Source organism: Lissotriton helveticus, chromosome 9 (genome assembly GCF_964261635.1).
Source record: "Lissotriton helveticus chromosome 9, aLisHel1.1, whole genome shotgun sequence".
NCBI lineage: Eukaryota > Metazoa > Chordata > Amphibia > Caudata > Salamandridae > Lissotriton > Lissotriton helveticus.
This window is the reverse complement of record NC_136070.1, coordinates 65,189,460-65,217,254: the sequence shown is the minus strand read 5'-3', so window position 1 is coordinate 65,217,254 and position 27,795 is coordinate 65,189,460. Positions and strand designations below refer to the sequence as shown.

Below are 27,795 nucleotides of genomic sequence, written 5' to 3'. Positions count from 1 at the left end.
AATTTCCAAAAATGTTCTTCTTGTTGGATAAAATCAATCACTGCTACAACCACAATGCATTTTGTTCTACTGAACTTCCTCAGGGCATATTAACTGTAAAGAAGTCTATAACCTCCAAAGAAATACCAAAGTTTTCACTACTCAATCATCTTCTTTCATACCATCATCCTATCCTGCCAGTGCTTAAGGAAACAAGCATTTACAATGCAACGGTCTCGCCTTTGCAAAAGTTAGAGCTATTGGCATTGTAAATGACAATTTTTTTATTTATGTGTTGGTTTTGAAAACAGATAAATAAATGGCATTGTCCTTTACAATGGCAATAGATGAGCAGTAGAGAGTAGTAGTAGTGAGTAGTAGTTAGTAGTAGACTAATAGAGAGTAGAGTTGTAGAGAGTAGAGTAGTAGTGAGTTGTAGGCAGTATTAGAGAGTGAGAAGTATATTGGTTTGAGAGTAGTAGAGGGTGAGTAGTAGTGAGTAGAGTAGTAGAGAGTAGAGTAGTAGTGACTAGAGTATTAGAGAGTAGTAGAGTGAGTAGTATAGAGTTGTAGAGAGTGAATAACAGATAGTGATTAGTAGAGTGTGAGTAGAGTGTAGTAGGAAGTGAGTAGTAGAGAGTAAGTAGTAGGGTGAGTAATAGTGAGGAGTAGAGAGTGTGTAGTAGAGTAGTAGAGTGAGTACTAGAGAGTAATAGTTCTTAATAGAGAGTGAGTAGTAGAGAGTTGTAGAGAGTACTAGAGTGAGTAGTGGTGAGTATAGTTAGTAGTAGAGTGAGTAGAGAGTAGTAGAGTGAGTAGTAGAGAGTAGCAGAGTGTGAGTAGTAGACCAGGGAGTATTAGAGAGTTGTAGAGTAAGTAGTAGAGTGAGTAGTGAGTAGTACCTATTGCATTTGCACACACGCACACACACACACACACACACACACACACACACACACACACAGAGCCACACAGAGCCACACACAGAGCTAGCGGTCATTTCATGGGTGACATGAGAATTTCAAATGATCTTTTGTTTTACATTCTTTCGCAGTTTCCACAACAGGGGAAGACGGAAAAAAAGGGTGTTAATGTGCTGCAGGTGTAACTTTCACTCAGGAACTATTTCTGGGAGGCGGGTAAATGTAAAATGTAAATGGATACTTGAATAGCGCACTACTCACCCGCAAGGGTCTCAAGGCGCTTGTACGAATACCACTGTGGAACCCATCCTGGCTTTCCCTGTGAGGTGACCACTCCTGGGCACCCCCAAGGTGGAGGCCAGGCATCCTTAGCATTGTGGGGGCCGTTGTGGAGATTAAGCAAGCTATTGCCCAGAGTTGCAGAGTGGGACTCCATGATTGGAATAGGCACAGAGGCGAGAATTATCAGGTCCGTGGAATTTTGAGCCCAAGACCCGCCGAGGCGGGGAATTGAACCGTGGTCCCGGGTTAGACCTCTGCATTAGGGTCTGCCGCTCTAACCATTGAGCCACACTTCTCCACCCATTGAGCCACACTTCTGTGGGCTGCTTGCGGGGTGAGAGCGCCCTTTTGAGGTCAGTGCCTTTGAAATCTTCATCTGCGCAGATATTTGCCACGAGCGAGGTCTATGCGTCCGATTGATAAACAGAAATCACGTATGCTGATGTGGAAGTCGCCCGGTGGCATCATGTTTTGTTGGTTTTTTTTGTGGGGAGGGCGGGGATGAAAAAAGTATAAAGGTTTCCGATGGCTTGCGAAGACATTATATTACATGTATCGCGAGGCTGCCCTATTATTGAAATGGCTTATTTAAGATTCGTGGCTGCAGTGAGACCTTCAGACTGTTACAATGGCATTATTGCTTTGATACAGTGAGCCGGTGTGACGTCGGTCGCTGCTGGCAAGAGTTATCCGTTGACAGCCCGGCTTCAGCAATATGTAGGGGCCTGCATCTTGTACATCTGAGAAATCGAGACAGTCCCTGCCTATGCTCCCAGACTGCCTAATTGAGACTGTAACACCCAGACATTGCTGGTATCAAAGCTCTGATTTTCTCCGCCTTATAACACACCGGCCTTATGGTGTGACACAATGGTTGTACCACACTATTGGAAAAAGGTGTACACAAATAATTGACAACGTATACACATTTCATTTGCACAGTAAATGTACACCACTACTGCATTATGGGTATACACTGCTTCTGCACCATAAATATACACCGTTCTTATACCGTGAGTGTTCACTACTATTGTACAATGGGGATTGGACATGATTGATCTATTGTAAAGTGAATATTAATGCACCATCATTGCACAGTGGATATGCACATCTTTTCAATCCGATTTAAAGAACTGAATCCGGGCATTATTTGGCTGAAAATGAATCTTGGATCCGCCAAATGACGGTCATGCAAGAGGTTTCAGGAATCATTGTATACTGTTCAAACATCACGCCTTTGAACAAAATCTCTACAATGTGATACCTGCGGGGCTTTGAATTGAGATTCCGTTTAAATCCACTGCGAAGCAACCCCTCCTGCGAGTGCAACCTCCCCCTCACCTTGGCCCGCTCCTCGTCGGCCCGCAGCGTCCGCCGGCCCCGGCTGCTCCTCTCCGCGCTCGGCGAAGGCCTCGAGCAGCTCCAGGACCCGCACCACTTGTGGCACCAGCGCAGCCTGTGGGCCTCGTGCAGCGCCCGCAGCGAGGCGCCCAGAAGCCCGGCCATGCATAGCACATCCGGCGGGAGAGAAGCCTAGGAGGCCTCGTCCAGAGCCCCGGGTCCAACTGGGCTCCCGTCTCCAGCCCCTGGAGCTCCATGCGTAAATGTCACCCTCCGAAGCTCCACTACTGGAAACTCTCACTGACAGAGCCACGTCTCCACCCACATCCGGGACGTGAAGCGCAGGGGAGGGGGGCGTTCCGTGGCCAATGACACAAACAGCGACACTGTCACTTAGATAGAGTAAGGAACACCGTGTGATCGAACCGGCGTCCCAGCTTGATCGGCGTTGGAAGGTGATAAAAGTATTTTAACTGCGCAGAATGTCCCACTTGCCACTTCTATTATATGATTCCACAAATAATTATGATTGAGCATTCTAATGTAAATGAGTGCTCTGAGGTTTGAATGTCAGAACAAAGTGGGGCTCCATGGGACGCCATTCTAGGAGAAATAAGCGGAGTATAACAGGATCACACCATGGAATTATAGCTAGGGGCTTGCCATGACACAGCCTTTTGTGTCTAAGCCCCGTCCTTTTCAGACTGGGGGGCGTGTTTTTGACCGTCATAGGCCGAGACCTAAAAACATCAAAGAAAGAAAGAAACAAAGTCAAAAACACGCCCCCCAGTCTGAAAAGGACGGGGCTTAGATAGAAAGAAGAACGTCACTAGGACCTCTTCTCCAATGGCTGGCCACAGTTTAGGAGGCCAGCCAATGGAGAAGAGGGGCGGGGCTTAACCTCGCTAATGGTGTTCTCTCTATCCCATTAAGTGTCGCCAGCGAGACTGCGCATGTGCGCAGTCTTTCGTCGGCGGAGACCTAAAAAGGTGTCTCCTCCATGACAAACTAGTCGATAAATCTGTTGGTGATAAGTAGATAACGGGATCTAAAGCTTAAATTATGGCCACAGACACATAGGCGAGATAACCTGCCCTAAAAAGACCGACTGCGCTGAGTCCATTTTAGAATGCTCTGCAACACTCGTGGCATCCGCCATGTCACGTGGTTGCCTCCGAGGCTTCCCTTCAGAATTAAGTTCACCAAAAAAATACAAACCACAGAAATGTTAAAAACCAACACAGCTTTTACATACATACCAGCATTGGGAAAGGACAAAGAGACAGAGGCTAAAAAATGAAATGAATAAAGAGATTTATTTTCCTCATTAACTTGCATTGTAAAGGGGGTAATTCCAGGCACGAGAAAGCTACATTAAAGCCACTTTTGGCTTTAAAAATCAGAAGTCTCTCGACTGAATTAGGTCTGCGGGCATGTATGCGTGTAAGAGCCGGGTTCTGCACAAAATATTTCATTTCCAAGGGTGTAGCTATCATTAGTGCAGCAGGTGCAGTGGGACAGAGGCCTGGGGGGTGAGGAGCCTATTGTGCAGCAACAGTTAATTTCAATGGCTAAAAACACCTCTTCACACCAATAGGTGCTGCTTGTCCAACTGCGCCTTAAGGTATTTCCCCCAACAGACAAAATGTCCTGATAGAGGCAGAATCCTATCGTAACTGCCAGGACCTGGAAAGACAGGGCGGTTCCACCAGGGTATAATTTTAATTAATGTATTCTGCTACAGTATGACTAAAGTAAACCACCTAGGCATGAAACTAGTGCTGTCCTGTAAGCGGAAGTAATTTTTCAATCACTAATCACAAACTGGAATGTGACGGCTACATGCAGACACTTTGACTGTTAATCGGAAAAAAAATAACAACAATATTAACATATTTCGCAACCTGCTTAAAAAATGCGCTTACGACTTTTATCCTGCAATGTTTGGGGGTGTCTACAATGCACAACTAGCTCCAAGACCTACATATATTATAATAAGCATTTCAGTTATTGAAAACCTAACATTGCAACACCTGTAAATTCAAAGTGATTTTGCACCCAAGAATAACAAACAGTTGTTTTGGTGGGGCTTTACGCTAGGGGCGTAACGCAGGCACCTGCGCAGTTGGGTGGCCCAGACCCTTCATGGTGCCCATAGGTCTATGAATACTTGTGACATACGGGAGACTGAGGGGGCCCCTTGCCACAGGCTCCATCATTTTTATTTTTTCAAAACTCTTTTTAATTGAGTCATCAGATAAGATAATCACATTCTTTACAGAGGAAAAAGAATATACATTGATCAATACAATAGCTTTCAAGCAGGTGACTTCTATATGACATTTATAATACAAAAAAAAAACCTTCTCGGGTTTGTGAACATCAGCCCTTAACTTTACACACAAGTGTGTCTCATGCCGTGAAGTAGTCCATAGATCATACCCATCAAGCCATTCCACATATATCATAGCCCTTTGTATCATCGCTCTTCCCTGTGATAAGTTCTCAGAGGTAAACATCCTTTACAACGCAACTTTTACCACGCAGTGCTGTTACAACGCAGGTTTTACTACGCATACCATTACAACGCATTACACTGAGGGGCGCTCTAGGATAGGGAATAAGTTTAATTTACTATCCAACACCTTGCCTAGTGTCCAGGGGGACTGGAGTTGGAATAGTAAATTAAACTATTCACTATCCAGCACCCCCAAGTGCAATGCGTTGTAATGGTGTGCGTAGTATAACCTGCGTTATAACAGCATGCGTGGTAAAAGCATGCGTTGTAACGTCATACATTCGTTCTCAGAAGGTTCCCACTTCAGTAGTTTGTGGTGAAGGAGGTTCTAATATGAGACCCCTGAAATCTGCCTAACGTTTCCATATTTTTGGGGTGCTTTTGCAGGCATCCCCGCACTTTAAAGATAGGCTGTTCCTGGCCCATACACCAATCAAGGCCTGCCTTCCAAGCTCCCAATTTAGGTGGAGCCGGATCTTTCCATGCCCTAGCTATATCTCTTTTTGCCAGGGTAAGGCCCAAGAATAACAGGTGTCTTTTATAGATGTTTCTTCCGATTTCTTCTGTGATATGTAAGAGGGCAAGCTTAGGAGACAAAAGGTATTTCCCATCCCTGCACCTCTGATAAGCAATTCGTAACACCCCTCCAAAACTTACTAAGCGCAGTACATTCCCAAATGGTATGTATAAGAGTGCCTTCCGTGCGGCCACATCATAGACACGTAGGGGAATCTATCAGCCACACCCTCCACAGCCTGTATCTGGTAAAATAAGCACGGTGTAAATATTTAAACTAAAATAAGTCTGAGGAGAGAAGCTATTGCGGCGCCCCTCAGGGATTCCAAGGCTTCTGTTCAATCATCACTGTCAAGGGAACCAAGGTCTGTCTGACATTTTTCCCGAGTGAATCTAAGGTGACCCCGAGCTGTGTTGCCCGGGGATATCAAAATCGGATCTACAAACTCAGTTGAGGTGGCAGAACTCACTAACCCTCCAGAGTTCAACAACCTTGGGTAGGCTGTCAGTAGAGTTCCTCCTAGTAAAAATGGACTCTCGATTAGAGGAATTCTTAGATGTAATACAACCTCCACTTGCGAGGAAATTATACACGCAGCTAAGACATGGCGGCCTACCGCTTAGGGCATTTGCTTGTAAATGGGCAAACCCGGATAAGGAGGTCTGTCCGGCATGTAACTATAAACGTGAACATGTCCCCCATGTAATGTTCTTTTGCCCTGCGTATGTAATGATAAGGAAGTGTTGGCTAACCCCATTATGTAGGAATCTTGGGTTTAGAAATGTTATACAGGCATGTCGGGTTTTAACTTATGATACCCATCCCCCGATAGTTTTCGCTGTATCCCGTATCTTGTTTGGTATGTGGCGTAGAAGGAAAGCCTTTGTATGATATATTCGATCAACTATGAATTTTATACCTTTTGGTCCTTGATAACTGCTGAGGTTAATCTTTTTTATATTTAAAATTGACCTGTTCATTATTTATTGTCTTAATGATTTGTGCTTTGTATGTATTTTATCTGCACTTTTATGGTCCTTGACCGAAATAAAGTTATCAGATGGAAATGAATCTAAGGTTATGGAGAGGTTTGTCACTATAGTTTGATATATCTTTGCAGTCTTGTGGTCCCCCCCGAGTCCCCCATAAAAACCTTTGCCTCTATCGGAATACACTGTGGGAGAGATTCCAAATGTGTGACATATGGGAATAAGGCATGTCGCAGTTGTAGGTATTTGTAAAATTGTGAATGTGGCATGGCAAATTCGTTCCTGAGCTCCCAGAAGGACCTCATGGTGGTACCTCGCATTACATGGAAATGCCTCTGGCATCCCATTGTCTAAACCCTACCGAGGTGTTCACCTGCGGCATAAGGCCACTCTGACAAAGGGGCGTCTCTCTCGTCAGCCGTCTCCACCACCCCATCCTGCGCATTGATTCCTTCCAAACACAGGCTCCATCATTTTGAGTTACCCAGCTTAACTCAGCTAGCCATCATGTCTACTTAATTCATGAGAATGACATACTTTCTGTGAATCATAAGTTTAAAACCAGTGGGACGTCTCAAATGAAGCACACAATGTAATATTTGTAAGCAGCAACAACATAATGTCTTAGGCCATTTTGGGTTCAGATGACTCGTTCTAATCGACTATTTTTTTAGTTTACAAATCAGAGTACCCAAGCTGTGCTGTGTAGGTGTGAGTAGGTCATCCCATTCTTTTTTAAGGAATAGGTTTTGACAGCACAGCTGTGAAATAGACCTATTGTTTACAATATACAGTTTCGGATCAGACATTGGCTTTCTTTGGCCATCCTCTTTCAGCCATTGGCCAGAGACCTTGCCAACCACGTTTTGCATCTCACGCACTGCTATTGGCTGTCTTGGTGTGTTCTACAACTTCCCACTCGGGTCCTCCAATTAACTGCCTGAGGGACTACTTTACAACTATAGTCCTTGCTGTTCCCCCTGCTGGCGCCCTCCCTAATCCTACTCTGCTATTCTTCTGTTTCTCCTCTCTGTTCCCTCCCGACCCCTCCTTTTCCCCCTGGGTGCTTCTCGTTACTCCTGCATGCACCAATCTCAAATCCAATTTTTACTCTCCCTCTTGTGTGCGCTTACTGTTACACCCCCTGAACCCTCCCCACCACCCGCCCACCAACAACCACCCCAGCAGCTTCTCAAACTTGCCACCAGGGCGGGTTTTTACTATTTCTCCCTGTTTCACTGAAATGAAAGGCTGTCTACTGTAAAGGTTCCTTTACCTTCAGTACCGCCCTCTTTTAGTGCCAGGGTCAAAAAAATCTTACGTGGAAAAGGAGCCTTCGTTATGCCATTCTTTTATTTCCCTGGTCAATAAACTTACAAGAGGACTATATTGGGCACCCAACCTTCATTTCAATTAGAAACAAAAACAGAGCTGTCTCATAGGCTAAGAAGCCTTTAATTCAGTTCACCTTTTGCTGCTGGTCTGGCTTTAATGTGTACGCTACATGTATTCGTATATCAAATATAGGCTTATGGGCTTTGCCTTGGCTTTATTTTTCTTGAACTCAGATGACTCCAGTCTTGTGTTTTGAAAAGCATAAACTACAGATAAGAGGATGCATATTAAGATGCAGAAATGGCATAGCAACTCACAGCTGAGAGGTGACACCCAGTATTCTCAAACAGTGATGCAACTATCATAGTCGAGATACAAGTGCACTAGAAGCCCTCAAGCAGCATCACCCTCGCATACATCCTAAGCTCGCAGCTGGGCTGGTCTGTGGACACTGCACGCTTACCTCCTGAGAACACCCTTGTGTTCCCGCTGTTGAAGGCCAGGCAGAAGATATTGGAATGGTGTTCCCCTTTCAGCTGAATGGGGTGGACTCGTGAATGAATGGCTTGCTCCATGTGCCAAAGTAGGACCCTGCGGTCATCTCCACCTGCGAAGGGGAAACATGTATATTAACATAAACATACTCTTCGAATATTTGATAAGTAACAATAACCACCAACCCATATAGCAGTGCTCTGAAAAACCAGATGGCGTAATCATCAAAGATGAAGCAAGTACTCACAGCCCAGTAATATACAGGAATCTGCCCATTTATGTCCCCCTTGTACTTTTTTATATTATATACAACAATATCACCATGCTGATCTGATGCCAACTCAACTGCAGAAGGCCTTTAAAGGAGACATATTCAAAAATCACTAGAAGAAATCGTACCTACCATAACTTGGAGGCTAGCTCCAGTAAAAATACCAGTATCGTTTAAATTATATTAGTTTACTAGAAATGTTATTTTTGTGTTGTAAATATTGTGTTATTTATTCACATCCAGTGAATATTTTGTTCAGTTACCTTTACTCTTTACTTTCAAATAAATGTAGGTACTGGAGGAGGGGGTCTTTTCAAGTAAAGTGCATATCCATAATTTATTCTTGAAGTTTTGCTCATCATTATTGAAAGGCTTGCATGGGGAAACTAACAGACACAAAATAGAGATCACAGGAAATACAACTTATAAACATGGTTTTCAAAAAGTTGGCAGTGCATTCCAAAAGTACCAATACAACTAAGATACTCATGACCATCACTCAATTAGGAAGGGTAATCAAAAAGGTAAAAGTCTGGAATAACCGTAAGAGCACTACACACCACTACACACTACTACACCTCATCTCACTCTTTGAGCTTCAAATTGGCTATTGTCCAACCCTTACTCAAGAACCCCACAGTGGATGCGTCAAATCCTGTGAAGTACTGTCGTCTCACAAATCTCTTCTATAAAATCTTGGAATGTATTGTGTTTAGCCACCTCATTGAATTTATTTTCTATAAGCTACAAAACCCCTGCCAATCAACCTTTTATAGTATACTCTCTACTGAAACTGCACTTCTTGACATCTGTACACCACATAAAAATTCATTTATAGTGGTACTGCTTTGGCCCCTGCAGCTTTCAATAGCACAAACCACTCCACTCTCCTTTCTATTTTCACAACTTCATGCGCAACTAAGAGAGCACTCAACTGGTTTGTGCTGCGGTAACTCTCTGACTGACCCATTTAGTCTTGGAGTTCAATCTCTAGCCCTATTCGGTTGCCTCAAGGGTTCTTTTCAGGGTGGGGTCAGGGTCATCTATGCTACTCTTTACATCCTATCCCTCGGTGATATTATCAAGTCAATTGGTTTCTCATGTCATCTACACTCCAATTACATATTTTTTCTCCTTCTGAGCATTCACCACTAACTCCAGTCCAAAGTCTCAGCAGCACAGCCACTGGATGGCTATTCATTCCTTATGCAGAACTCCTCAAATTATTTCCCTTCTAACTCTTTTTCTGTTTCCTCTCGACAAACTCACCCCCACACTTCGACCACAAACCTCGACTACAATGGCCATAGCATCCGATTCCCACAGCACTTGATTAACTACCACTGCAAGAAACAAGCCCACAAAATCCGTCTACACATTCCCTTCTGCACAGGCAAAAAAACTATACTGTACACTTGTTCTGAACAATTTGGACTACTGCAACAACCTAGCGGTCAGACCTTCTCCACACTCATGGATTCCATTGGACAAAGGGCTAACCTTTGCAATTAGAATCCTTTATAAAAAACACCCTAGGAACACCCTAACCTCCTATTAGTCAGCAAAGTGCATGGTTACCTGCAAAAAAGACAGCGCTAACTAAGAACTAATTCTTGTTTTTAAAGCTACAAGTAACCTACCCCACATTTACCCATCTTGGATGCTAATGAACCTACATACCTTCTCACAACCTTCGCTCAACGTAGCAAAACATTTTTGCCAGCTGGCCCTAAATCTCCTTACTCTAATTTCCGGTTCTGCTCTTTTGAACTATTAGGTGCATACTATCAGAATTGACTTAGAGTTGAAAGGTGCTCCATCTCTTACCTCAAGCATTTAACACGGTCTTAAAGAATTAACTATTCATGCGTAAACGTGGCTACACAATGCTTACTCCGCCTTGCACCCATAGACCCACCCTTTACTTTCTTATGTAAATGTGTACACATATCAAGCTGTAAAGCCAATTATGACCAACTTGTCCTGCGTGTATTTTTCCCTCAGTTAGCACCCATCATTAGCCGTAACCACCCAAACTGTATATGACATTTTAAACAATGGCCAGGTTGCTATGAACAGCATCTTTTGAGGAAATGCGCATCTTCTGCTTAATAAATATATAGGTAAATAAATGATTCGGCTGGGAGATGGATGGAGATACTAGCAGACCAGTGGCACGGTGCTGAACTGTAGCAGGGACAATATCTAGAAAACAAAATCATACCCTGATCCAACAGAAAATGCTAAACAGAATATACGGAACCCTGGTAAAAATGCATACACGTGAAGCGATGACGTACATTAGTGCTCTGAAGGTACTCTTCTCTTACCAAATGAGTTAAGTCGACTACAGGTAAACCTTTGGTCTGACATTTGAAAATACATTACAAAAAGCAACAACTACAATGGGAAAAATGGTGATCTTCAAATCCGAAAAACACAAAAATGTGTTTCGATTTGGTTAAAAGAAGAATTTCCTCTAAAGGGCTCCAATAACATCAAGTAACTCTTTGTACAGCACATAAGAGTGTGCAGGGAGGACAGATGAATAATAAATCCGGACACAAAATTGAATTTTTCAATCAAAACTTAATGCAGAATAACAATAGTAACTTCTTTTTTCGAACACTTAAGCCGTTTATAGGCACTGGCAAGTGGGACTATTACCCAATACGTGGCCAGATGCACAAAGGTAATTTGTGGTTGCAAATCCTGCAAATTGCAAAATCACGGGGTTTGAGCCTGCAAAATATGATTTTACTCATTACAAATGCTCTTTTCCAAGTAAAGGGGCTTTTGCACACCCAGCCAAACAATAAATAAGAGAGGACGTGAAAGATGGGCCTTTTCCTATCTGAGATTCACATAAGAATATGTCAATGGTTTGTGACTGTAATTGCGGTCGCAAACCATTGATCAGATACAGACATCTCAAACTGGGTGGTTTCTGATTAGCAAAGAAGATAAACCCACGGGACATATGTCCCTTTGAGAATAGGGACAGCGGCCTCAGCGATGAGCAGGCAGTAGTCCTAAGGACAACTGAAGCTATTCCCAGATGTCTACCCAAACGCAAAACTTAAAAAAAAATTACAAAAGCATAATTTGTCCTTTTAATGGACACAGTATGTTTCTTTAACAAAATAAAAAAGGTTTCCCATCAAGGAATGCAAATAAAGGGACGGCAGTCTGTGGCCTACATCACTGTATTTAAAGCCAATCATAGGGCGTTGTAAATTATGACATGCCTAATTAATAATATTCATTAGGGCGGTCATTATGTGTCCCTTGCAAACATATAATTTACTAGTATACAGGCTGCGTTGCAAATGGCATTTCCATTCGCCAACAAGACAGGGTGCAAGATGGCCGCGGCCTGGGAAACCTCAATTAGAACCATGGTGAAACGGGCGCCTTATGCCCCGGAGGCCCCATTGTGGGTGGTGACATCATTCAAAGGTATAGGTCATACCATGTCCATCAATAAACGGACAGAGGGGGTTGTCGCGTGATGGGACATCTGTATTCTAATAAGCAATTCCTTACAAGGGAGGAAGCACAATTTATGTTTGAACTGGGCAGGGGGCCAGTACCTTCAGTATTCGAAAATTTTGGCAGTGGCTCGTGAGCTGTGACCGGTGTTTCCACAAGAGCCACTTACATCAGCTACCCTGTGGGATATCTCGACCTTAGCGGGAGGCCGTAGACTAGTTTCTCACATCTACAGGGCACTCAGGAAGGACATCACCGTCGAACCCCTCTCGATTCACACCAAATGGGATGCGATAGTAGAGGAACCCCTTACAGCATCGGAATGGAAAAGGGTACATGCAGGGGTCAAGCAAATTAGCTCCAATCCCAGATTTAAGCTCACTCAATTTAATATTGTCCACCAAACCTACCTGACTTCACGAGTATTACATAAAATGTACCCAGACTGCCCTGCCCCAAATGTGGCTATATGGACGCACATTTCTTACACATGACTTGGGACTGTCCGGAATGGAGGTCCTTTTGGGGGTCGGTGCTGGACCGCTTACAGGGGGTTACTGGATGGGTATTGCTGCACTCGGTCAAGGAGATACTGCTGGGACTCCTCCCTAGACCTAAAGGGAAAAGGCTTACTAGGAAATTCCTCCAGCTGGGGTTGGTACTGGCCAAACGGAGGATAGCAAGAAGATAGATGAGCTTGTCGCTCCCTACGATGGAGAGTTGGGCCACTGACGTATGGGAGTGGGCAACAGCGGAGCTAATCCGCACAAAACGTGTAAGGAGGGATGATGCAAGGTCCTGGTATGCCATGATTACAGAAGTCCACACGAATGGGGTCTCTGCCCCACAGGAGATGGAGGGGACTCAGCTAGACAATACTGGACCTGAGGTGGTGGTACTGTCAGAAGGTACCGGGGTGTTAGAGATGGCAGTAGATATACACCAATAAGAAGCTGTAGTCCGACTTTGAACACATAAGTAGGGAGGTTTTTTTTTTAAAGCAGTCGATCTTGGGGGAGGAGGGGTTGTTAAGAGTTTAAGGTTATGATGTATATTCTCCAGATCCGTATATCTCCTAAAGCAAGTTTAATTCTGTAACATGTTCTAACATTTAATGGAATGTATTGACAGTTCTGTGTAATCTCCAGCGTTGTTGAACTACTGTTATGATTCTGTCATGATAATTCTGGACACCAATAAATACAATAAAAACGGAGGGGAAAAAGTCAGTGTGAAAGATGCACATGCCTGGTTTGTGAATGTAAATAAAACATCAGGCCCATACTGAAGTTTTCATGAGAGATTCTTCTAACTGGGGAAATATATAGAAAGATATGCTAACTTCCCATGAAAAACGACACCCTTGCGACACTTAGGGCCAGACTTTGAGTCCCGGTTAAACATTATTTATCAGATTCAATACATTAGGATGCAATAATCAGGTCCCAAGTGTTACATCTGATGGTTGTGAAGCCTTCTGTGGCACCAACCACAACAGGGATGGCAAAAGACTTCTTGATTTCTTAAAGATAAAAAGGAACAAGTAAAATTGCGACATAAAATCCCTATTCGAGCCCCAACTAGTATAAGTGTGAAAAATGTCCAAAGTACAAGCCTAAACAACTGTGGTTTGCTCCAGCTTACAAATCGGCTGAAGGGTCACTTAGGGTTAAGGACACAAACTAACAGATGCCATCAGAAGGGTCCATCTAGGTTCCAGATGCAAATGAAATGGTCTCCTAGACTCTAGGAAAAAGGCCTTTGGCAGCTTTTGGTGTACCTGTAGTCCCACTTCTTAGACCCCGAGCACAAGTGGGAGCAGATCGAGATCCATGCAGGTCACAGAGAGCAGGTGTATTTCTCCTCTGTTCATCCACCGGTCCAGATGCGTTCTGGAGGAGCTGGGTCAATTTTATACTATTCACCAGCCAGTGGGAGGGGATGGCTCCTGGACACCTGCTAACCACTGGGCACAAAGTTCAGAGCCTCAACCTCTGCCTCTTTAGCAGCCTGTTTGCCTTACTGTAAACTATCAAAAAGTGTATTGTGTCTAGTGAAATCCAAGACAGTCCAGGACAGCAGACCTTCCTGCCCATGGAGGACTGGTGGTGGACCAAGGAGCATCTCCAGAGAAATTAGCAATCTCCTGTTCCTCAATCACAGCATCTGGTTCTGGGACCAGCTCTCCCTTCCACTGGGACGGCTATAGCATGCCCTTAGATCAAAAGGCCCCTTCTCCGCTGGCCTAACTTTACACTTGGCGATGAATGAGCACGTTTCGCCAAAGTCCCTTCAAGTTAATGAAGTTCCTAAACCCTCTTTAACTGTCCTTCCAGAGAGAGGGTTAGTCACCTACCTCACATACCTAGGTCTTCCTGTCAAAGGTCCCAAGCCATGGGCTCCGCTCTGGGAGTAGTTTTCACACCTCATCAAATGAAAGCACTGACAGGGAGGCTAACTTCAGGCAGGGTAATGCTAATCAGCCAACTGGAGCATCAGACAGGATAGGTATAACTTGATAATAGTTTTCCTGTAGATGTATCAAAAAACAAACTTAACTATTCAACTAGATATCAAACACAGTGATTGAGTGGGCTCTGTAGCTTAGGGTTAACTTAAGGTACATTGTCAATTAATATATATTTTAGTTTTTCTCATAGAAGCAGCAACAGACATACAGTGGTAATAGCTTTTTGGGGGCAGTCAGTGTAGGAACACGCTAAACTTACATTCTCACATGCTCTACTCTTAAATGCTAGGCACCCTGCCTTGTAGGCTACTAGGCTTTTTTGGGGGTACCTGACTTAATATTTAAAAGTGTGGTTCCTTTGTGCCAAAAAGGGAAATTCTTATAGGTCTGCCTGCAGGGTTAAAAACTGCAGCTGTCAAACTAAACACATGGGCCTGAAGCCAAGTACTTATTAGCCTAGTGGAAGACATGTGTGCTTTAGTCTACAAGTGACATTTAACTTCCATGACGCTGGTGTATTTCCTGCACCATATACAAAGGCTTTACTGGAAAGTTTAATATGGTTTAATATGACAATTGTGGGCTTTTGGGGCAGACCACATACAATGAGGACTTGTCAGCAGTGGCCAATGTGCACCGTCTTCCTCATGCCACTCAGATCCACCTGGTCTCTCCTTGACCTCCTCGCCCTACACTCAACCACTGTCCCTCCACTCTTCGAATGGTCACAAGCTTTGGACTGCTTTGCCCTGCTCCATTCTTTCTGCCAGTGCACGGTCCTCCTTTCACACGCTTCTTAAAGATCTTCTGATATATACCTCCATTCTTGCAATGATGATACTCCTTGCTATGGTTTTATTGTAGGACCCTCTCTTGGAGTAACTTACTTTGTAATTATCCACAACACGTTGGAGAAACTACGACAGAAACGTTTTGTAATTAAAATAGAATGTCTACATTGGAGTGTAAAACATCTTGCATTAGAGCTCATTCCTGTCCTCTTACATGCAGTGTCTACTGTAATCCACCGCTTGATCAGCTTATTTGGACTGGTCTGCCCTTGTCTCTAAATCAAATAACATTCCCACTCCACCACAAATCACTAAATTGCTCTGCATGTAGAGCGCACATTTTAAAAGGGGACCTTTTGAGTAGGTACCACCACATGCAAAGACAGGTCATCTCTTGTTAGTACAGCATGTGATGAACTAAAGTGTAACAAACCTATGCATCTTCTCTGAATTAGCAGGCGAGTACCATTATTGGGTTTATGAAATGATCTCTGAAACCTCAATACTTATAAATTCATTAAATTATGCTCTGCAATTAATAAACAGGGGTAAAAAGGGGGTATTGCTGCTTGGCTACTGTTTAACAAAACGGCGGTGGTTTAACCTGTTCTGGAGTGCTGCTTTTGCTTAGCTTATATGTGTACAGCACCTTGGAGCTTACAGTTAAGTAAGCCTTTGGCATTGACTCTTACCTTGTTTGGTGTTACTTTGGCCGTTTATCCACAAACACTGAGGGAAGTTATTGGTTTTTTCACCTTCAGGGCAGTTCCTTCTGTAGCCACTGTTAAAGCATTTATTATTTTATTATTGGTGAGTGGGTTTGACATTGTCAGGGTGTATTTGTAAGCTGTGATCCTTGGAACTGGAAAGAGACCCTTCATTTTCATACCCAGAATGAGGTGTGGAATATATTCAACATTTGTCAAAGAAGCCCTTTGAAGAAGAATAAGTGTAGACGGAAAATGCGAATTTCCAGGTGCCACCAATTTCAGATGAGTGGCACTGCATATACAGAAGTATCCTCCCTTCACAAGACAATAGAATCACGTTGTTATGCACTTTCGCTCTCAATAGGAGTCTGTGTCACTGAATATAAAACTCTGTAATTTAGTGATCAACACTTTCTCCCAGCCTCTCTTCCTCCATTTATCAACTTACAACCCCCCCCCCAATTCACATCCTCATGTCTACATCCTTGTCCAAAACTCACAACAGGACCCGTTGTCCACCAGCTCTCGCCTCCTTTTATCCTCCTAGAAAACTTCCTCACCCTAGTGTTCACTCCAGCACCCAAGTCCCTAAAGTAAAATTTAGGAATATCTGCTTGGCGTACACCCCATTCTCCTCTCAAATCATTGAGTAAACAATTACAACCTGTGCCTACCTTGTGAAAGGACTGGTCTTTCCACCTGGAAAACAACAACGACAGCAACTCCACCACCCTGATCGACAACCTCACCTCCCTCGGACTGACGCAGATTGTCACGACACCTACCCACATCGCCGGACACACGCTCGATGTCATCTTCTCCTCCAGTCCCCACGTTGTCTTCAGCCACACCTCCGAACTCACCTGGACCGACCACCGATGCGTCCACTTCACCTTCCAGAAACCCATCTCACACCACCGCACCCTACAGATCCCTGGACGCCACTGGAGCAAAATCACCAAGGAACTACTGCAAACACACCTCGCACTCAACCCCCTGACCAACCCCACCGACCCCGAGGAAGGGGCCCGCACCCTCAGACGGAAGACTGCGCCAACGCCTTAGCCTCAACAAGACAGCTCGCCTCCAGAGATACCAGTCAAAGAGCCAGGTGGTTCACCCCAGAGCTCCTAGCCTCCAAATGCACCTGCCGGAGACTGGAAAACACCTGGCACAAGGAGGAAACACCCAATAGCCACGCTGCCCTCAAAGACGCCATCCGCAATTACCACCACCTCATCAGGACCACCAAGAAAGCCGCCTTCAGAACCGCCTAGACAACAACGCACACAATAGCAAGGAGCTCTTCAACGTCGTAAAGGAACTCTCAAACCCCAGCTCCTGCACCAACGACATACCCCCATCACAAGCCCTGTGCGACGCCCTCGCTGCCTTCTTCCACCGCAAGATTACAGACATTCACGACAGCTTCAATCCACAGACGAACCCTGCCAACCTCACCACCCTGGCTCCACCGATACCTTCCAACCACGACCACCTCACCGTCTGGACGAGCGTAACCACCGAAGATACCAGCAAAACAATGAGCTCCATCCACTCAGACGCCCCTTCCGACCCTCTCCCCCACATCATCAACAAGGCCGACAGCTCCATCGCACCCCACCTATGCAACATCATCAACCTCTCTTTCAAGACCGCGACCTTCCCTGAGAGCTGGAAACACGCCGAAATCAACGCCCTACTAAAGAAACCCAAGGCGGACCCGAGCAACCTTAAGAACTTCCGGCCCATCTCCCTTCTTCCGTTCCCAGCTAAGGTCATCAAAAAGATAGTCTACACCCAGCTCACACGCTACCTGGAAGACAACAACAGCCTCGACCCCTCCCAGTCAGGCTTCCGCAAGAACCACAGCACCGAGACCGCCCTCATCGCCGCCACAGACGACATTAGACTCCTGCTCGACAACGGGGAGACGGCGGCCCTCATCCTCCTCGACCTCTCCGCGTCCTTCGACACAGTCTGCCATCACACACTGCGCACACGCCTCTTCGACGCAGGGATCCGCGACAAGGCCCTGGACTGGATCACCTCCTTCCTCTCTGACAGAACCCAAAGAGTGCGCCCGACAGAACCCAAAGAGTGCGCCTCTCCCCGTTCCGCTCCGGAGTCACCAAGACGATCTGCGGTGTCCCACAAGGATCATCCATCATCCAGACGCTCTTCAACGTCTACATGGCCCCGCTCGCACGCATCGCCAGACTCCACGACCTCAACATTATTTCCTACGCAGACGACACCCAGCTGATCCTCTCCCTCACCAACAAACCTCGCACCGCCAAAGCCTACCTCCACTGAGGCATGAAGGCAGTCGCCGACTGGATAGAAGAAAGCCGGCTCAAACTCGACACAGACAAGACAGAGATCCTCATCCTCGGACCCAACCCCTCAGCCTGGGACGACTCCTGGTGGCCCACCTCCCTGGGCACCGCCCCTACACCTACCAACCACGCACGCAACCTGGGAGTCATCCTCGACTCGAAACTCTCCATGACCAACCAGATCAACGCTGTCTCCTCAACCTGCTTCTACACCCTCCGCATGCTCCGCAAGATCTACAGATGGATCCCTACCGACACACGAAAGACCGTCACACACGCCCTCATCAGCAGAAGGCTCGACTAAGGCAACGCACTCTACGCCGGAGCCCCTGCCAAACTCCTCAGTAGACTCCAGACTCCACGATCTCAACATTATTTCCTACGCCGAGGACACCCAGCTGATCCTCTCCCTCACCAACGAACCCCGCAACGCCAAAGCCAACCACCACCGAGGCATGAAGGCAGTCGCCGACTGGATGGAAGAAAGCCGACTCAAACTCGACACAGACAAGACAGAGATCCTCATCCTCGGACGCAACCCCTCAGCCTGGGATGACTCCTGGTGGCCCACCTCCCTGGGCACCGCCCCTACACCTACCAACCACGCACGCAACCTGGGAGTCATCCTCGACTCTAAACTCTCCATGACCAACCAGATCAACGCTGTCTCCTCAACCTGCTTCTACACCCTCCGCATGATCTACAGATGGATCCCTACCGACACACGAAAGACCGTCACACACGCCCTCATCAGCAGAAGGCTCGACTACGGCAACGCACTCTACGCCGGAGCCCCTGCCAAACTCCTCAGTAGACTCCAAAGAATCCAGAACGCCTCGGCACGCCTAATCCTCGACATCCCCCGCCGAGACCACATCACCCCCCACCTGAGAAACCTACACTGGCTCCCCGTTGACAAAAGAATCACCTTCAAGCTCCTCACCCACGCACACAAGGCCCTTCACAACACCGACCCGGCATACCTCAACAACCAACTATCATTCTGCGCACCCAACAGGAGACCCCCCTCCGCCGACCTCTCCCTGGCCGCCGTCCCACGCATCCACAGGACCACCTCCGGAGGCAGGTCCTTCTCCTACCGCGCCGCCAAGACATGGAACTCCCTCCCTCTCCACCTTCGGCAGAAGGAAGACCCCCAGACCTTCAGGAGACTACTCAAGACCTGGCTCTTCGACCACTAGCTGCAGCCCCCCCCACCCCCAGCGCCTTGGAACCCTTACGGGTATGTAGCGCGCTTTATAAATGCTTGATTGATTGATTCTACCCTACGGTTTTGGTCATATTGGTTTTCTGTGCAAGCTTAGTGCTAGACAGTGAAGAACAGCATTAAAGCACTACAGATATGTATGCATTAGACACTTTCACATTTAAATTGTTTTGGTAATCTAAATGCAAGTTTAAAGAGCCGGCTGAACTGAAGAGAAAAGACCTTTATCCCCAACCCAACCCAGGCCTCCAGCTGGTCCAATAAGATCCTGACAAATATTTTAGCTGTTAAATCGATTAAGGATATAGGTCAATAACAACGGGGTCAGTTCTATCGCCCTTATAACTCGGGACAATAATAGAGTTCGACCACAACAGAGCCTTAAGACCCTCACATGTGATATGCCGCGCTTTTCAAATCCAGATGGATCGACTTAGGTGGACCTGCAGTAACCGCACTCCTTAATACATTGACAATTAAAGGATCCCATAGATCAACATATTGTCATGAAAAGATCAATTGGTACCTCACCCGGACCTGGGGCCTAGTTCCTTGTATTCCAGATCTAAACTCCCCAGGGTTAATCAGTGCCAACTCCAGGGCGCCCCCCTTTGATAATTGGCCAGTGTGAGGTCAGGATAACTGTCTGGTACGGTACTACTATCATACACCTTTGAAAAGTGCTCCACCCATTTATATCGTGGGACAATAGTATCCAGGGCGGTGTTATGACTATCTCTAAAATAGGGGGCATCTACCGTTTTCCAGAACAGATGGATATCATTCTTAGTACCAGCATCTCTGAACTATTTCCAAACATGTTCCATTATGGCTAGCGTCATTATGGTGGCAGCCTGCTTGCAATTCCATCTGAATAACTTCACTTCCTCCTCTTCCATGAGTACCCACTTGAGGAAATGGATAAGACTTCTATGTGCCAGCGAACGGGTGCCATTGAACCACTTCTGATTAGAGGACTCCCTGCGGGACTTCACAAACATTAGCAGTTCAGCTACAGTTCAGGTACAGTATTCCAGATCTGATTATAAGCCCTTAAAATACATCGGGATCTGTCTCCGCTTCCAGGCACATACACCATCAACTGCCTTCCCTTTTTGGCTAAAAGTTCAACAAGTAAGAGCTTGAAATCCACCATAATCCATTTGCAGAAGATGCTCTTGTTATGGTTAGCCTCCAGTTAAATGGAACACACAGCAGATAATTGAACATTGCTCACAAACAGGTAGAGTGCCATAGGGTTGTGACTACTCAGGCAATTATGGAGAAGTCAGCAATCTTATGTTTATATTTCTCTGAAAAACAAAAACAATTAGAGTACAAGAGCATTGGCCAGTAAAAGTAATTTGTTTGTGGGTTGGGGCAGAGATAAAATCTAATGCAGGCAGAAGAGAATGCTTACTGGTGATTGCAATAAAGGTATCAACACATGGGTAATGCTCAAAGTGGGAATAACACTCACTGTCCCATCCTAACGCATCACAGTCAGAGGTTCTGGAAATTGGCATAGTCTACAGTTAAAATCTCTCCTCCTCCACCCAGAAAACCAAAAAGGCCTCCTTTTAGATCATTGAGAACCTTACCTTGCTAAGGGTTTGATAGAGAGTATCTACTATCAGGGGTATGGAATTTAATAAAATATCTACTTGTCCATGTGATAGTTTGCTTCATAATCCTACTGGTCCTGTAAAAAATAAATCCACTTGTCCCTTTGGTGCAGCGACAAATTATGGCAGCAGTCTCATTATATAAAATCTCTGATATGAGCCTTTCTGATTATGCCTGTGCCCATACTATAGTAGGGTTGAAATTCTAGCAATTTCCTTATGATGCCACCTTTCCACAGAAATACATACTGGGGCTGGATGGGGCATTAAGCAACAGTTCCAGGGTTGGAATGCCATCTTTAGTCTGTGCAAGCCTACCAAATTGCACGTTTAAGAGTTTTTTGCCAGCTCTTTTCCCATACTGAGAGAGGTTGGAAATTTAGTCTGGACAATGGCAGAAGTAAAACGCCTTCCAGGGTTGGGAAACACTGATTTCAACAGATTTCCTAATGGGAATATATAACAGAAAACGTCTGCTATGTTCGCTGCTGCAATAGAGTGGTGAGCATCCGGTCAAGTGCCTGAATCCCAGCAAGACAGACTCAGCCGTCCATCCTCCTAAAGAGCTATTAATTGGGTACCATGAGTGGGTAATAGCATCAACTGTTATTTACAGCACTTCTAAGTATTGTGTTTTATTGTAATCACATTTACATAGAGCTTGCTGTAACTGAGGAGGCCTTGAAGTGCTTTACACCAGGAAGAACACTGCTCTCAAACCCAAGGCTAGTGGTTAGTCCAGAGATTACTGGTTCTTATTAGTTTTTGGGATCAGTTGTGTGTGCTCAAGCAAACCATTCCATACTTTAATTACAGTTTCTTTGTTGTAGATTAAATTAATAGGCGTTAAGTGTGATCATTGAGATGGGGGGGGGGGGAGGTTCATACGTATCAAGAGTGCTGAATAAATTGCTATTATAAGAAACAAGCCATTACTGTAGCTATCTAAAGCCAACATTATCTTTATCTCAACAAACAGTGTTAAATGCTAGGGTGTAGGGTCAAACAGCAAGAAGAGGTGTCTGGTGCTTTACGGCAGAGTAGACAATGAACATTGTGAGCATTTATTCTAAGTCAGGGAAAAGTTAGGCATGTTGGCAGCAATAAGGACACGCAGCATCTACCAATGCGTATATCAGGATGATGTTTTGACCCTTGTGCTCTTGGTGCAGTACAGTCTACCCAACAAAAGCAACCCATCAGATTCTGATGGCATGGCTGGGATTTTCTTTTATGATTATTCATACTTTCAGGGCTAGTCAGAAAACAAATGAGCAAAGCATATGGTTGGGGCAGATCCAAACAGAGTCCTCCAAAGAGCAGCATAGTGCATGGATATGAAAATTGTTCCTGTCCAGTAATGCTGGAGCCGTTTTGTTCTATGGTGACCACTGATTGAAAGTCATTTACGAATACAATGATATTAAAGTGGAGAAGCATGTAAGATGAGATGTAAAGCAGTGGTCTCAAAGTTAATAGCAGCAGAGGATCAATCTTGACTAGTAATGAAGACAACCGAACACGATTCAAATTTAACGTTTTGAAAAGCGCAAACATTGCCAAAGCTTCCAAGTGCCAGAATTTGAGTGGAAGCGAACTTACGTATCCAAACTAAAACTAGCAGGCAGAGACCCTATTTATTAATTTTTAAAACCATCCTCTTTAGAAATGATTAGTGAACACAATCTAAGTACAACAGCAGTTGCTCAAGAATACAAATTGTAATGAAAGGGAAATTAATAAAATGGCAATTGGTTAAACTGAACCACGGTTTTGTACTCCTCTAGAAGATACAATGCAGACCAATTTAAAAAGGTACACGAAGAAACATACCAACAAACCACAGTCAACTTTCAATTGCTAATACAAACAAAGCAAAGGACATACGGTAAAGCTGAATACTACCACATGCCAGCACCACACACCAATCATTGCTGTTTCTCCATGAGCCTGTTGCCATTGATCACAAGTCCCACATATCGCTCAGATGCATTATAAAACCAAGAAGCAAGTCAAAATCTCAGGAGTTTTGAGTAATTAACACAGAAATTTGATACATTACAATGCACCAGGTGTGAGCTTTTCTCCAGGGTGTATATTTTCACGATGACAGAATAAAAAAGGCTACTAACTCGGCAAGAGAGTCTTACCTCATAGCCAAAGAGCTCCTGAAAATACCAGCCCCCCCTTCCTCCAATGAGATCTCTTCAGGCAGAAGTGAGGAACTGGCTACTTACTTCGACTCAAAAATCTCTGGCATCCTGGCCTCACTCCCCCCTCCCAACGAGTCAATCTACTGCAACATGGATGCTCCCGTGACCCACTCAGGAATTATCCCCCTTCCACAGCTGACGGCATTTAGAGCCGTAACACTGGAGGAAGTAGGTAAGACTCTGGGCAGTATGAAAAGCGGCTCCCCCGGTGACCCCGCCCCCATGAGATTCTTGAAAACAGTGGCCCCCGCTATTTTGGCCCCCATCACAGAGCTGATCAACATCTCCCTGTTCAAAGGCTCTGTCCCCCCGAGCTGGAAGGGTGCAGTAGTCAAAGCACTCCTTAAAAAACCTCAACTAGACCCCTCCGATCTGGCAAACTACAGGCCAATCTCGCTCCTTCCGGGCATTAGCAAAATGGCCGAAAAACTGGTCAATGTCCAATTGTCCCAGTTTCTTGAATCTAATAGACTTCTGCGTAGCTCCCAGACTGGGTTCCGTCCAGGCCACGGAACGGACACCGCCCTCCTCGCAGTCATCGAGGAGGCAAGGTGCATTTTAGATTCAGGAGGGTCAGTGGCAGTGATCCTCCTGGACCTCAGTGCAGCCTTTGATACGGTGAACCACCGTGTTTTGATCCACCGATTGGCCAGGGCAGGACTCGGGGGCACCGCACTTGCCTGGTTAGACTCTTTTCTATCAGGCCGCTCGTTTCAGGTTTGGGACAGCAACTCCCGCTCAGCCTCATTCCCTCTTTCTAGCGGAGTCCCCCAGGGGTCTTCGCTAAGCCCCACCCTGTTTAACGCCTACATGGCCCCGCTGGAAGATATAGTTGCCCCATTCGGTATCAAGAGAGTGAGCTACGCGGACGACACGCGATTGGTCGTCTCGCTCTCACATCTTGACCACCACCCAGACAATCTGTTGAACTGTCTCCAGGAAATCCACCACTGGATGAGTGATTCGTCGCTCAAGCTCAACGGTTCCAAAACCGAAGTCATGCTCATGGGCAAAAAATGGTCGACTATTCCTCCCTCGGTCTGGCCTGATGTTTTTGGCGAGATCCCCACCCCGAAGAAGGAAATTAAGACTCTAGGAGTCTGGCTCGAACCCGAACTAACCATGAAGACCCAGGCAGCCAAAACAGCAGGGATCTGCTTCGGTCTCATGCGCTCCATTAGGAAGATTCTTCCGCTACTCCCCCCTCCATCAAGGAAGCTTCTGATACAAGGCTTGGTCCTCTCGTGTCTGGACTACAGTAACGCCGTCTATCTAGGAGCCCCCGAATCTACCCTGGCAAAACTCCAGCGCACTCAAAACGCTGCTGCCCGGCTACTAATGAACCTCCCCAATAGAACCTCTGCTAGACCAGCTCTCAAGGCTCTACACTGGCTCCCAATGCGACAGAGGATAGAATTTAAGGCCATGTGCATCGCCCACAAACTTCTCAATGGTCGAGGCCCCTCGATCCTGAGCGACATGGTCACTCCCTACAAAGCCCCTAGACTCCTGCGCTCAGACAATGAGCGTTTGGCCAACGTTCCTAAATTCAAGAAGGCCCGCACCGGCGGTCGACGCTTCACAGTGAAAGCTTCCTCAGGCTGCAACTCGCTCCCACGGAGCTTGCGGCTGGAACCCTGCCACCTTCTTTTCCGCAAAAAATTAAAAACCCTCCTGTTCCCCAAATAGACCCTCCTTCCCCCTCCTGGTCATTACAAGTCATTACAAGTCCTTACAGCGCGGGGATGCCTACGGGTCACCAGGCGCTCTATAAATCACTAAAATAAAAAAATAAATTTCCATTTTCTGGCCACGATCACCCTTCCCACCATCAGCTTCAGCAGATCTAAGGTGTTTGCATCTGCTCCACAGCTACCCCAGTTTGAATCTTTAACTGGGCTACTGGAAAAATATCCCCTGTGGCATCTTAAATCATGTTTGCTTGAACATTAGCTGCATTAAACATCTAAAGAATCCCACTGCATGTGGAAAAGGTAACGGTCAATCTCATCACATTTCCAGAGGCATACTCCCAGAGAATGTTCAAGTATGTTAGGTAAGTATCAGCATTCATGATACTTATCCTGAAAAGGATTTATCATGATGGGACCAGCTCTGCACGAAATGGATGAATATTGTCATTGGCTGTGTGCAATGTTCTTGTCTGAATTATTGGTTCATTTCCATCAGGGAGGGTGAAATTGCATATGTGACCCCCCCAGTCCATTCTATGCATTGAATTAGTTTATGTGGCTCCTACAATCATGCTTCTCTATAGTATAGCAAAAGACACACAATTGATGGACGGAATGCAGAACAAATCAAAACATTCACCCCCAGTCAAGAGATCTGGGTTAAATCCATCATTCTTTTGCTCACCATGCCACCCCAGTTTAGACCTGGACATAAGCAAATCAGTCTTGACCCTGTGCCTCATGGGCTCGAACTGCCAAGGCAGGTCCTCGCTGGACTGGAAACATGCATCCTAGGCCCAGTTTCGTGGTTTCACCCCTCTTCAGCCAGGATAGCTTGATTCCAGTGGCACAGTGAGCCCAGGACCCACGTCTGGGCATACCTGGCACACTTAGGGCGAGAAAGCAAAAGACACACAATTGATGTACGGAATGCAGAACAAATCAAAACAATTACCCCCATTCAAGAGATCTGGGTTAAATCCATCATTCTATCTCTATAGTATAGGGCAGGGGTGTCCATCATTGGATTAGTTGAGCTGGACAAGGTTCATTAACAATTTGCTTTTATAGATGGAAGGATCCTAGGAGCCTGTGCCTCTAAGAAGCAGAACACTCTTCAGGAACATCAAGTATCCTAGGCAAAGCCCACCAAACTTTCACTTGGTTCACAAAGTCAAGACCATGACTCAGCTGTTCATTTAAATAATAAACAAGGTCTGGTAGCAAATCCACATCACAGGCATGACATACCCATACTCCTACATCTCACACAACACACCAAAGTTAACCTCCATTCAGACACCTCTTAAAATGTATCCGACCTGAAAACCCGATCTACTACTGACCTATCACACACATATAATTGTATAATTTATCATAAAGCAAATCAAGAGAGCCGATGCGACCAACTGCAAGACAAAAATAGTATCAATGATTTCCTACCTAACAATTTAAGAACACCGCATAAATAATGTAGCAGTTACAAATCATACTATATCCGGATACAGAGACAACATCTTAATATACCAAATGGATGCCACACATAGATTAGAGTACACCATTAAGTTACTGGAAGGAATTAACAGATTTTCGGGCCTGATGGTCAACTGGGCCAAGATGTGTGTCTCTCTGATCAGATCTGCAGAGCTCGACATACAATCCCCAGATGAGATATCACTGTTGAAATGGGAGCCGCATATATTACAGCATTTGGGAATTCAAATACATCATGGAGCCCAAGACATTGAGGGCAATACTGCCAAAGTGCTAAGATCCCTAAGGGGCAAGGGGCTACAACGGGTAGAGCAGCATTGTTGAAAACTGTGATGCTGGCACGCCTGCTGTAATAATCTGCAGCATATTCTGCACACCAAGATATTTAGTGAACTGGATGATCTGCTACTGCAGTTAATTAGGGGGTGGAAGAAGGCTCAGAGGACACTGAAGATGGCAACGCCAAAGGAAGGCATGAAGTCCCAAACTATCAGCTCTGTTACTTAGAGCCACATGTACAATGGGTTGCTAGATGGGTTGTTGAAGTTTCCCCTCGAGGAATGGAATGATTTCAGCAAGACATGGAAATGCGTGATATAATGTCTGTTACCTCATACCCAAACAAGCGAGGTTTGATCACACCGCCCAGAATTATGCAGGCCATTAGGCAAATGTGGGAGCAGTTCCATAAGAAATGCAACAAGCATTTGCAATGCAATGCAATAGGTCCCGCATTAGGAAAAGTTGAGCTATTGGTATTGTAAATTACACATTTTTTATTTATGTGTTGGTTTTGAAAATAGCAAAATTAATAGCTTTGTCATTTACAATGCCAATAGTTTTAACTTTTTCAAATGTGACACCTGTAGCATTTGTAATGCAAATGTATTTACGCGACTTAGATGTATTGATATTACAAATAACTATGGCTTTTAATTTTTTTAAATAATTAATACTTAAAAGTTATTGTAATTTATAATGGCAATAGCTTAAACTTTTGTAAATAACGTTGGTAAAGATTATGTTCAGTGTATTTTATTGTGACGAAAATCCAAGAACAGAAGTGAAATATTAACATCTTTTTGTGAC

General features: G+C 45.2%; 1 protein-coding gene across 1 annotated transcript in view; it reads right to left on the bottom strand.

Moving 5' to 3' along the window:
* Positions 1–27,795, bottom strand: part of DCAF5 (DDB1 and CUL4 associated factor 5) — a 363,408-nt gene that overhangs the window by 292,298 nt on the left and 43,315 nt on the right. The window contains exon 2 of the mRNA XM_078659462.1: positions 8,348–8,491. Coding sequence (XP_078515588.1) covers positions 8,348–8,491 — 144 coding nt within the window. The remainder of the gene's footprint in view (positions 1–8,347; positions 8,492–27,795) is intronic.